Source organism: Varanus komodoensis, unplaced genomic scaffold (genome assembly GCF_004798865.1).
Source record: "Varanus komodoensis strain SLA01 unplaced genomic scaffold, ASM479886v1 scaffold8, whole genome shotgun sequence".
Taxonomy (NCBI): domain Eukaryota; kingdom Metazoa; phylum Chordata; class Lepidosauria; order Squamata; family Varanidae; genus Varanus; species Varanus komodoensis.
The window spans coordinates 31896770-31909928 of NW_025336481.1; the positions used below are offsets into that span (position 1 = coordinate 31896770).

Sequence of the window (13159 nt, forward strand, 5' to 3'; positions counted from 1 at the left end):
ATTGAAGTCCAATTAAACTTCTGTTTAATTGCAAAAGCAATGTGCTGACAAATTTAATAGGCATGTATGGTGCTTCTGATATATTCATGCTTGCATTCTGGATTCATGTTTTGCCTAACAGCAATTTGCACAGACCAGTGAAAATTAAGCACAACTGAGCCACAATTTTAATGTTAACTCTCTCTCTCACTGGATGTAAAAATGCATGATATTGCCTGGATGTGCCCATGATTTATCTATATCTAATACAATGCAGTATTTACTCAGTTGCTACCTTTATTATCCCCAGCATGTACTGCAGATTATACTTTCATTATGTGCCACAGAAGGTGATGTTACCCTTAACTTAGAATCAAAGCACCTCCTGCCCTGGGTCAGGAGCTGCCCGAGGAAGGAAAAAACCAAAGATGACATTCCCCATATAGTCTGGATTTTTAAAAAAATCCCAAACAAATAACAAAGTGAATCATTTTGATGCCAAGCAAATAATGAAACAATAACCACATCCAGAGATAGAACAAAAACAACAACTCAGGTACAATAAGGTCAGGCCAACAGGTTGGGGTACCATTATTACTTGCTGATGCTAACAAGAAAAGGAATAATTCCTACCAGTATTATAGGCATATGAAGTATTATACATGTCTATGTCATCATCTGCAAAAAGAAAGAGAAATGTTACAGGAGTGGAATACCTGTCAGTTTATCACAGCAAGACAATTTCCTTTTGCAAATGCAAACAAACTTTAGTAGGCATCCCACTGTCTCCCCACAAGGAAACGTTTCACTTCAGAACCTGTCCCACAGAATGCAAGCTTATTTTTGAGTCATCCCATCCTAGGCAGCATATACTAGCCATATCACGGGTGTGTGTGTGTTATATCACTAACTTTCTCCCCTTTGGAAGTTTCCATTGGCCACTTGACATTCCCCTGTGGGTTTTCCCACAGCAACACACACAGTAAGCAGTGTCTGGGTAGAGCTATTTAGTTGGGTTTGGTTTTTCTTTAAGATCTAATATCATACTGCAGGCCACTATTAATCGGCTGTTAGATATAAGGACAGAATGGCATCTGTATCAACAGTAGGCATGGTTTGGCCAAAGTGTAGCATTTCTAACTTTTGCAGTTTTCAATCACATGGATTTCAGTACATGCACTATACTTTGTCCATCAAAACTAAAACATGTTTAAAAATATTTTCCTTTGGCCATCCATTCCAGCGGTACTGCCTGCTCAAACAGCCAGTCTTCTATTCTGCAGAGGTTTGGAGACTTTCAGTAGCTCTGCTACCTGAAATCCCATAACTAATAACGAAGACACGGCTTTGAAAAGGCAAACCATGCATCCTCCCACTCAGATTTTCCCTAATAAAATTAATAAGATACTAGTGTAATTTTGAAAAATGTCCCCATGTCTCTTATTTTTTAAAGATGCAAACGATGAAGGTTACACGTTCCTTTTTGCTGATGCTATCATGGTACAGAAACAGAGCCAGTTGTCAAGTCAATACTTCAATCAACTTAAAAGAACTACTGGTTAACTAAGCAGCAGATTCCCCCCCGCCCCCCATATTATTTTAATACATGAATTTACAGACAACTATACATGGCAGGCACCACCTTAGGATGTGCTCCTTTTCTCTGTCACACACAAGGAATGCTTCTTCTAAGATGGTGTCTCTGCAAAGTGTGAGTGTGCCTAATCTACAAACAAGAAAAATGTACCTGCTGCATCAGAAATAGGTTTATTCAAGCACATTTTGATGTGGTTTAATTAATCAATTAGCCAATTAAATGTCCAAATCTTTAAATCAACTCCAGACTTTATTCAACTTGGAAGCTGACTGGGTGTCTAAGGTCTACTCACACTGTCTCCACTCTATACTAAGGTTCATTTTTACTACCTGTAATACAAATAAGGTCATTTTATGGAGCAGTTGTAGATATGCAGAACATGTATCAACTACTTTCCTAAGCCAGGATCATTATTTATTTTCCATAGTTGGAGTTCTCAAATAGATCTTGGTAGATTTTGCATTGGTATAGGCATATTGGCAGTGAAAAGGAATCCCATGCTAATTGCTAGTTCCATGGGTTGCACACAAAATCTTGTGTTAGTGTCCTGCATGCACTTATTGACCTGATTCACACATAATGCTAAACCAGGCTTTCAGAAAGCCCAAAGCCCATCCTTGTTCACACCCTAAGACCCTCCACCCCACCCCTCCAGTCTTCTGAGAGTTGCAGCAACAGGAGAAATTAGCTAGATTGGCTCTTCAGAAAGCTGGCCATACCCAAATGCCTGGCCCTGAAGGGATCTTTCCCCAGAACCAAGCATTATGGAGATTGGTGGGGTGTTCCAGGGCTCTCCTGTGTCACAGTCTCCTTTTCGGGACCAGCTCTTCTCTGGCGCAATGCCCATCCTCTGTTTAACCAATGAAAAAAGGGTGGAGGAGAGCAGTGCATGATTTATTTAACTTGTTGTTGAATTATAGGCTGTTGTGGTGTGTGAACTCAGCCATTAACCATAAATAACTCAGTAAGAGAACCTATGGTTAGCTGTTCATTTGTAAGTGCATTTTTTAAACCATGGGTTGCCATTATGTGTGAAATCAGAATTGTAGACTGTTCAGGGGTTGTTTCACCAGGGCTACAAAAAGGCTGAGAAGAGTGGTTGACCTCTCCCCACAACACACACACACACACACACACACACACACAGATGACATGTCAGTATGACAGCACTGCAAAGGAATTTGGTATACTGGGAAGAAGAGGGTGGAGGAAGAGAGAAAGAAATTGCTCAGGGGTTGAGGAAATAAGCCATGGGTTATTGAATCATTTGCTAGACAAACCCTGGGTACAGAAACAAACCATGAGTTAAATAAACCATGAGTTGGTGTTATGTGTGAACCAAGTAGTAAACCATTTTACTTTTCTCTGTCTTTTGAAAGCCCTGTTAGAGACATTGCTGATTTTTCCCATAGAAAAATGCATCATCTGTATTTAATATATTTATCGACTTCAATAACCGTCTACTGGACTTAGGTACTATATAATCAAATTACTACCCCACCCCCATACCTATATTGATACATAAAATCTTGTGACTAAGGCCACGAGGTATACAAAAATATATCATAAAATGAAAGACATACATACCAGGCTTATGAACCATGTGGATTTGCTTGAACATCGTCTTATACCAATCCTTTGGCCTGTCCACTGTCTAAAAATGACAAAGTTTTAAACAATTAGGAGGGAAACAGGGATAAAAATTAAATGGGTCACATAATGAGCTGAATGAATCTGTAATGGAGGTAACTAGGTTGCTTACTTAGCCTGTCAACCAGTCCCTTTAGAAAGCTGCTGGCTTGCGTTTGGTTTAGTGCAGGGGTCCTCAAACTTTTTGAATAGGGGGCCAGTTGAAAGGTGCCGGCAATGTGTGTGGGCTGCCAGGGTGGTGCTGGCGGGGGGCATGGGCCGGGGGGAGGGGGGCGCGTGCGGGTGTGCACACGGCAAGGTGGGGGTGTGTGTGCGCAGAGAAAAGGCTCTCCTTGCGAGCGAGTGGCTTGAGGTCAAGGAGATCGTCCAAAACAATCTTGCGAGCAAGCTGGCGCCTCGCCACGCAGGCACGCGCATGCATGTGTGGTGAGCTATGGCGGGCCAGATAAATGGGCATGGCGGGTTGGATCCAGCCCATGGGCCATAGTTTGAGGACCCATGGTTTAGTGGGTGATAAATGGTTCAGTTCTGCATATGTATCATTTTTTGCAGAGTTTGATACATTAAGGATATTTGGGTATAATGGATCTGTAAGTACATCATAGGGTTGTAAGTCTATATGGATAAACTTCAGACTTCTTTCAAATAAATAATTTGGTGGAAAAATGGGCCACAAAATGAGAGATGGAGTGCTGTCTTGCTCTTTCCCAGCTCCCCCCCTCCCCCGACCAATTTCTGGGCAGCTTCATCGTGGACCAATGTAGGTTTCCAAACTCTCCTCAAATACAAGGAAGCCAAAATGGGCATGGGCATATGGGACTTCTGCACATTCTAATCAAACAACTGGAAATCTCTTGAAATTTGAGTGATTGACTGGAACACTGAAACATTCAGGATGTGCTTGATGGTGATCACCAAACCTGACACAGAATTTTGAAGAATTAGACCCTTCTCTTCATCTCAACAAGAGCTAAATGAGATGACACTGAAGTGGATCTCTTCAGGTGCTCCTCCGTATATTTACTCTCCTGTGCAATCTGGTCCTACTGTGCACCTTCAGTGGCACACATTTAAAGGGGTGCCAAATGTTCATAAACATTGTGTTCCTGGTCTTTCTAATAGTATGGAGATTCTAAACACATGAAGGTTTCTTTCTGATCATCCTGCAAAACATGCAGAAGACAAGGACAGGAATAAGGCACTGGGGTATGGCAAAACTGTGGGACAGAGCCAACAGCCACCATCCTACTTCCTCATCCATGCACAGAGCAAGCACATGGAAGGAAAGTCTTACAGGAGGATCTTATGTCTGGGCTAAATGAAAACAGGGAAGATAAAAATGCACTTCATTAGATTCAATCGTCCGAAGACCAGTAATTGCATTAGGAGTTAATGTTATCCACCATCGTGCCCAATTCCAGTACATTCCATTCAACTGCTGGTCAAATTCCTTTGTTGTAAAAGATTAAACACCAGCATTGCACAATCAGATAGCAATAACAATCCAAAAGTAAAATATGCAAATATTGTTTAAGAAGCTCAAGAAATATATCTAATTGAGTGAGGATAAATCAGGAAACATACAATTAACAGAGGCATTTACTATTCTGAATAGAGGTTCTCTTCTTTGCCCTATGTTCTACTTAGACTTTGTACGAAACCAGAATCAAGCAAAGCTTTGTGAAAGCAGGCTTCTAATTTTCACGGGCAAAACCCGGTTTTTCAAAAACAGAAAAGCTAGCTACAGTATTCCAACACCGCTTAAGTCAAACAAATCTGGATGGACCAGATTTAGTTATTCACACATAAATGAAAGGCCTCTTTGTTGTTCAAATAATCAGAAGGTGGACCATGAAACAATTATATTAGATTGTGTGGTTAAAAGTAAAACACCCCCCTCCCCAGTGACACAGGAATGTGGGTTGATTCTTTTCTTGATAAGTCTTAGGAGTGAAAGTGAAATTCATTGGCAGCAAGCAACTTTGCTTCTCTTTGAGGGCACAGCCCATCTGACTGTTTACTATTGAGAAGAACTGCATCATTCAGTTATAATTGGATACAAGGTAGGGGTTTTTAAAATGCTGATTACCCAGTGCTGGGAATCCAGTAGAATGTCGTGCAAGCAACTAACTGTACATGGATAAAAGCTGATTTTGTTCCACTGAAAACTATGCAGGGGAAGACTGGCTTAAGTACAAGTTCTTCTGTGGAACTAATAGGAATGCAGGTAATGCTTAAAACTGAAGGTAGAATTAGACACTGCACTGAGTTCTGGGCTTACCCTGAAAGAAGCAACGCCACATCCAGTTTCCTTTATGTTAACAAGGACAGTCTGTCATCATGTTTTGTACTTCCCCATCCAAGCATCAATTATTGCTTGTCGCAGGGGAGTGGTGTTACTTATCAGGCTATACATACAACTTTTCCTAGTATAGAAGAATCAAAATAATTATGTGTATACCTGAGGAATAAATGTGACAATTTAAGTAGTTTTTCACACTTTCTGACCTGGTAAACTGTTCACATAGGAAAACTGTTATGTCTGAATCAGGTCCCTTAGTTACAGGGTTTGAGGATAACAAGACAAACCTCTGGTGGGACATGATTAAGACTATCTTGGATTGTGTTGCATGCAGAATTGTAATGAATTTGTGTGCCTGTTCCTTTTTTGTAATCATTTCTTAATCTTTCTTCATGATAAAAACATCAGAACTTCTATTCAAATAGCAACCATTAATTTTTACATGCAACTATTGTGTTTCACATTCATTATTTACAAAGATTTCCTCAGAAATAAATTCTGTGTTTGCATTTGCTCTGGTTCCAAGACTTTATTAAGTTGGAGCGAATTGTTTACTTCTTGCAGTCTATGCATAAAGAACTCTGAAATCTGTTACCTGACTATAAATGAGCATGCTTCAGATTTATTTGAACTGTATGTACACAATCAGTGTCTTCAGTCTCAGAAACCACAGAAATTATGGTTTCATTACATATTCCCATATCCAATACTGATATGAACACTTTTATTGTAAGCTGTCCTGAGACACTAGTAGTGGACGGGGTAGAAAAGCTTTTAAACTACGAGAGAGGGTTCCTATGAGGGTCATAGGGTTCCTTTTAAGTCCCAGATCTGAGATCCTACCATCTTGGAGCTGGGGCTCCAAAGGTGGAGTGCCTGCCTTGCCCCCTCATAGCCAGTGTGAACAACAGCAGCTGCCTCCACCCGGGTCACAACTGGGTGTCAGAGGGGAAAAAGGGCATGTTGTGACAGGGAAGGGAGAAGGGTTGCAACATTTGGTGTGCCAGGCTTCTTCCCTCGCAGGTGCTAAGAACTGCTCTCATGAGCATCCTCTGAAGTGTCCTTGCTAGATGGTGAAATCTATCTAGCAAAACCTGTAAGGCAGGATTATCAAGGGCACAATCAATAGGGTTGCAGAGTAAAGGAGAGGATGCTGTAACATACTATAGGAAGACTGTCTGAACAGCCTTTTATAGGGCTTTGTGGAAAGAAGAAATTATGGAAATTATTCACATTTGAACATTTGGTTTCCATTCCTCCCAGAGGCTGACCAGGAGCTTAATTGATATAAGCCCTTGCAAAATGAATGAAGTTCCTACACAGGCTGACTTATTACATCCTGCAAAAATGCTTCCTTCCAGGCTCTTTGAGTAGATGACACAGTATATAATAAGCATATTTGGTATACTTCTGAAAGTTCCCTTTGCTGCAGTTGACCTTTACTTTATGAAGGAGTCAACACTTTTAATTTCATATTTTGTTACTGCAGTGAGCTCACAATATTAAGACTAACTGCCAAATAGATAGAATGAACCCCAGGGATAACTTCAATATCTGAACAGCCTCTGTGCTTCCTCCACACTCTGCTTTTGGTAAAGCTGGCTTCTGATGCAATCCATATTTTTTTTTCCAATTTATATTCTGCCTTTTTCCCACAAAGGGCTCAAGGCAGCTTATATCATTCTCCTCCTCCATCTTATCCCCTCAACAACAAGGTGTTGTTGTGAGGTAGGTTGGGCTGAGAGTCTGTGACAGGCCCAAAGTCACCCAGCTGGCTCCATGGCTGAGTGGGGACTAGAACCCAGATCGTCTGAGTCCCAGTCCCATGCTCTTAACCACTACACCACACTGGCTCTCATTTCATTTACCAGAATATAAACACACCTGCCTCTGATGTGCATCTGCTTGTCCACATGGAAGCAGTTCTTGAGGCAGCAGCCTCTTCAGCTTATGAAGAGAGCCTCAGACAAGCTGTCCTTAGTTCCCCTCATCTCCCCTAAATCACCCAACCTCAGGGGCTCCCAACCTCTTTGGGCAACTGGGCACATTTGGAATCGAGAGTGTTCTGGCTTCCAAAATGGCTTCCATGGGAAAGTCATGGCTGGGACTCCAGGACTACCTCTGCTTGCAGCAATCCACCCAATAGCTTCCCCTCCGTCCCAAGCTCTCAAGGTCAAACCTGCACCAACACCTGAGGGAGAGGGAAGAAAGAGCAAAGACTGATACTCCTTGTTTTCCTTCTCCTCACAACTTGCTTGGAGACAGCAGGATAACAGGCCACCGCAGTGAGTGAAAGGAGCAAGCCATGCAGAAAGCTCTGGGGGTGGCCATGCTTGGCTTCACTAACTAGCCGTGAAACACAATGGAAGAGTACTCTTGCTGTATGGCTATACAAAACAACAACAGTTCCTATGCTCTGCAACCAAAAAATGTTCAGCTGGGACAAATGCAACCACCAAACCACCAATGCAAAATTTCAAAAAGTGGCAAAGGAGGGGACACAGCACTCCTTTCCATCAGTGATATCATAGACTCTTTTCAACAGATACTCAACAACCTTACAAGCAACTACCAGTCTTAAGGGAAGGGAGTATAAGCCTGGGAGAGAATTGTATTTTAACAAGGAATCCCCAGCTGTGCTTCAAGTACACAGACAGAAAGACTTAGGAGGTTCTTTGCGTTCATCTTGACAGAGGTGCGGTTTCATGCTCCTGCTATTTCAAAAACAGAATATTTGTGCACAACTTGAAAGCAGTTAATGGATTGCAACTGGCATAATTATTTCAAGTGACAAATGGGCTTGATCTTCAAATTGTTAAGTTACATACATGCAGCTTCTCAGAGGCGCACTAGCCAATTTGGAGAGCAGTATCATCAATATGCCAAAACCCACTGGCTATGTTTTTTTTCTTTTTCATTGACCTGTGGAATAGGTTAGTGTCTTGTTCCCTTGATTGGATTCAGTCATGGGCTGGATGGGGGAAAACTGCTGATAAAGAAGGAAGAAACAGCATCCATTCCAGCAATGCGAAAATTGATTCTGGCTGTGAGTTGAGGTCTGCCTTTGATCCTACTTTTCAAAAACCACAACTATACAGATGTACTGTAGGAATGTTAACAAGGACATCAATTTCAGAAGGAAGGTGCAACTGGGCAAAGTGTGTGTGTGTGTGTGTGTGTAACCTCCATCCCCCAATGGGGCAGCAGCCTAATTTGGCATATCTGCATTTGAATGAAAGAGTTATTCTGATCAGACTGTTTAATTTTAAAGGCATTCTAAATTTTAAAGGCTTTGATTGCCCTTAAAGTAATAAAATGTAGACAAAGAATAAAGTGAATCTCTGCAAGCAGTGAGGCTTAGGGACAAGCTACATGTTAAGTTAATTATGTAGCATGCAGCTAAACCTTATTGTTCTTTTTTATTTAAGAGTATGTGCACATGGTCCCAATTCAGAAAAGGGCCACCACATGCTGGAGGGAGGAGTAAACCTTTCCACCGCACCTTGCTTTTCTAAATCCCTCCTCGCAAAACAGGGTTAAGAATGGGAGGAGGAAGGGTCCCCATTGCTATCAATGGCTCTTAAGTTACCCATGAAGAACTAACTCCATTGGAAGTCAGTCAAGAATTGCAAATCTATTCACCTATATACTGAGAAATACCTCCCAAGTTCAGGAGGACTTACTCTCAAGTAAATGTCTACAATCGCAAAATACTGTGTGCTCAGTCAGGGCCACAGCCACAATCTTATGACTGCTTACTTAAGAATTTATGAAATGTCAGTCACCATACCTCCTGAGAAGAAGCCCTTAACGACATATATATTACTCCACCCTAAACTCTGTAACTATAAAAACAGGAAGCCCCATTGTACTCCACATGATTACTGACAAATAAACTTACATATGGTCAAGCTGTGAATGGTACTGCTGCAATTGCATCCCCAAATGACTGCAGAATATATTTGCATGCATCTTACAATACATTTGCACATGCTAAATATTTAAAAAAAAAAACACTTTATATACAGTTCTGTGCTTCAAAGAATAAAGCATGCCTACTTTACTCATCCCATGCCTCTGTAGCATCACATATGTATGCCTTAGGTTGTAATCCTATATACAATTTCCTGGAAGGAAACTCCATTGAAAACAATGGGGCTTACCTCTGAGTAGACATGCAGCAGATTGCACTTTTGAGCTTGCTAAATATCAGCTATGGCTGTGATCCTAGATATGCTTATGATTAAGCCCAGTTGAATTCAGTAGGGCTTTCATCTGATTAAACATGCATAGGAATGCACGATGAATGTCTCAGCTCGTATAAGTTTGTAAGGAACATTTGTGCAATGGAAGCAGTATAAACTGGAGAGGATTTTTATATAGAAACATCTATCTGAAACAGGAGGAAATTTGCAACAAATCTTAGAGACAATCTAATCTGGGGGTTTAAATATATAGCTGGCCATGTGCCAAGCTCATTAAGTACAGTGGGGCGGATTTTCATTTATTCTCTTACATAACTAATATCCATCCTATGTGATTTATATGATTCTTCTAAAAGTCACACAAGTAATTTCCTCGATAAAAGTCAGGGGTCTGTTTTAAATGGGATGAGAGTTACAAGGAGAGTTAGTCATTGCAAAATAAAGTTGACACAATTCATCTAGTTCAAAATCATAATAAAGGGAAACAAGAATCCATGGCACTCCCCACCTCCATTCTTAGTCTTTTTCAAAGTGCTATACTTAGTAAGAAATCTTCCCTACTGGTTTCCTCCATCAAGTCCACCCCCCCCCCCACATTTTGTTCCCCATGGAAGCTGTTCCCGGCAACCCGCAGGTTGGTGTTGGCAGGCAGCAAGCCGTACTCACAGCTGCTGCAGCCTTGCACCTCCCCTAGACTTCACCTGCAAAGATTCTGCTGCTTTCATGCTGGCTCCCAGTCTTTTGCGGCGCTCCTCCGCTGAGAAGGCTGGCAAACTGTTCTTTCCCTCCCTATACCAGCTGCGGCTGCTACTGCTGCTGCCTGGACCAGCCAGAAGGAGCTGCCGGGGCAGCAGCGTGGAAAGAATGCTCCAGCATAGCTAAAAACAAAACACTTCAGTATGGCATCCTGAAAGCACTCAAGCACTAACTAGTGGCAAGCTGTCAAGACCAGCCTGAAAGAGTTCCCACTCTTCAGTGCTTATTTCCATGTCAGCAAAGGAGAGCCTAGTTTTGCCCTGTGCTTCCCTCAGCTCCCAGTCAAATATACAACCGACTGGGGTGTGCACTGTCTGCCTGTGTAAATTCATCTTATTTCTGCTAAGCCATGAATACGAGGAAGGCAAGCCATGCAAGGGCATCTTGATGAAAGTTGGAAGTATGCACCAAACTATCAGCAAACTTTGAAAGGGGGAAGCGAAACAAGCTGTGGAAAGGTGGAGTGAAGGAAGGAAAGAACAAAGAAAATGGCACTAAATATTTTAAATTGGGGGGGGGGCAGGGAGACAAGGCTGTCCAATTATACACCATCAGTCTCCCCTTTTCCCCACCACTCACAGCATTATGCTCACAAGTCCCTTGATTATGCACATTCTATTCCACATTATATAAGCCTAGAAGAATGTGGAAAAAAAGCCATTCCCAACAATCAATTCATTGTCCAAAGTGTGCATGCACACACGCACACACATTCAGAATTTCCTACCGTTCTAATTGCAGTTGGGATTCCTGATTCATCTACTGGGCCGATGCCTGCATAATGTGGCGCTTTAATGACTGTGACTTTCTTCTCTTCCTCGGAAGTTCTGCAGATGGGTATTGTGCTGGTGCTGCTGCTGCCAACGCCCACAGAATGAGCATGCTGCGAATATGTCTCTGCAGATTCTACAAAGATAATGTTAACACAATGCTGTGTAACAAGGTTATCTCCACGCTTGGCCTGCATGTTTGTCTGGGCACTTTCAGAAGTCTCAGAATCAGTTACATGCAAAACTGATCCATGCTTACAAAATGCCTTGGAAAACTACATCTGAGCTGCCTTGAGGAGGGGACTGGGTGCTCAGTGGGACTAGAGCTCTGCAACAGAACACAGACTTTGCAGAAGATCCAGAGCATCCCTGCTTGAAAAGATCAGGTAGCGGCCCATAAGCAAGACCTGAGACTCTGGAGCTGCCATCCAGAATGGGCAATATTGGGCTAAAATGATCAAGCTGCCTGACTTGACATAGGCAGCTGCCTATCTTCCTATTCGCCTTGGGGGAAAAATAATTAGGATGCAACCCCATGCATGTTTGGACAGGAAGAAAAGTTTACACTCCCAGCTTGCCCCAATCAGCTATGCACCATAAGCCTGGATCCAAGCCAAAGCAGTAGTCTAGCTGTAGCCATGGACAATCACTCACACATAATTGATGGCCCCAAGGGGGATGGATGTTACCACCATCATAAGAAGCATTCCCTACCCCGGAGCCAAGATGAGCTGGACTGTAACCCCCATAATTCTGCTTAGGGGAAACTATATTACACTACCCAGTTACACTATCTAGCCCACATTGGTCTGCTCTGATTAGCTGTAGTTTTCTTGATTTCTATGGGTGTCCCTCGCCTGTGCCCCAAAGATCTAGCAATATCCAGTAGCAGTTCAGACAGAAATTTCAAATGCTGTTTTCTAACCTCTGCTAATACATATCACATACATTTTATGTGTCAAATTAGATTGAGACACTGAACCAGGGCTTTGAAGTTTTAAAAGACACAATTTTCTACAAAATACACATAACTGATGAAGTCTATGATACTTAATATCTAATGGAAATTTTTGGCAGATATAACTAAACAAATAAGATTGCAAATATCTGGCACTTTCTTGTTTGTTTAAATTTGCAAGTCTATAAATAATTTAGCCAGAAACATATATGGTAAGGGGGGTTAGTGTACGAAATAGCTAAATATCTGGGCCACTCTCCAAATATGCATAATACTAAATTTAGGAAAGAAAAAAAGCAGACTGTGATCCTACAGTCCAAGAATGGCAAAAACCATCTGCCGGCATCATTTGGATTTTTAGGGACAAACCAGGTATGACGTCAATAGCATGAGCTAACTTACTGTGCAGTTTTTTAAAGCATGTACATGGCAGCTGCTGGAGGTTGAACAGCAATGGGACCCCAGTGAGGATTTAATTTTCTTTTTCCTCCTCCACTGTGGTCCTGACAGAAATAACCTCCCAGAGAGGGAAGTTTCCATTCCCATGTGCAGGTCTTTTCCTTCTTTTGAAGATTTGGAAGGTCAATATAATGTTTAGAATCTAAGGCGTGGCAACCCTATGGCCTCCTACACAGCTTCTAGAGGGCCAAAGGATCATTTGCATTCCCAGCTCTGAGGCTGGAAAAGAGCTCTGTTCCCCCCCTCACCCTGCTGGCACGAAACGAGCCACATTGCCCATTTCTTTGAGATGGTAAAAGTAACCTCACACAAAGGGCACAGGCAGCATTCTGAGGACAAGGAAATAAAGAGACTGGACATCCACCAGGATTTGATGCATTCTCATGGTGCTCCAGGCTCCATCCCTCCCATCTGAAGCCCCACAGCCAGAAGGTCAATATCATCTGTCTGGCTGTTTTTGCAGGAAGGGAGGAGCACAGAGCT

At 42.1% G+C, this 13159-nt stretch overlaps 1 protein-coding gene across 47 annotated transcripts in view; it reads right to left on the reverse strand.

The window, feature by feature from the left end:
* Positions 1 to 13159, reverse strand: part of SORBS2 (sorbin and SH3 domain containing 2) — a 205143-nt gene that overhangs the window by 63589 nt on the left and 128395 nt on the right. For 42 of the 47 annotated variants that reach the window (XM_044455070.1, XM_044455068.1, XM_044455067.1 and 39 more), the window contains 3 exons: positions 11217 to 11395; positions 3164 to 3230; positions 613 to 657 (listed from right to left, as the gene is read on the reverse strand). In XM_044455070.1, the coding sequence (XP_044311005.1) occupies positions 613 to 657; positions 3164 to 3230; positions 11217 to 11395 (291 nt within the window). The remainder of the gene's footprint in view (positions 1 to 612; positions 658 to 3163; positions 3231 to 11216; positions 11396 to 13159) is intronic. The other 5 variants (XM_044455085.1, XM_044455084.1, XM_044455082.1 and 2 more) reach the window with 1 other exon arrangement.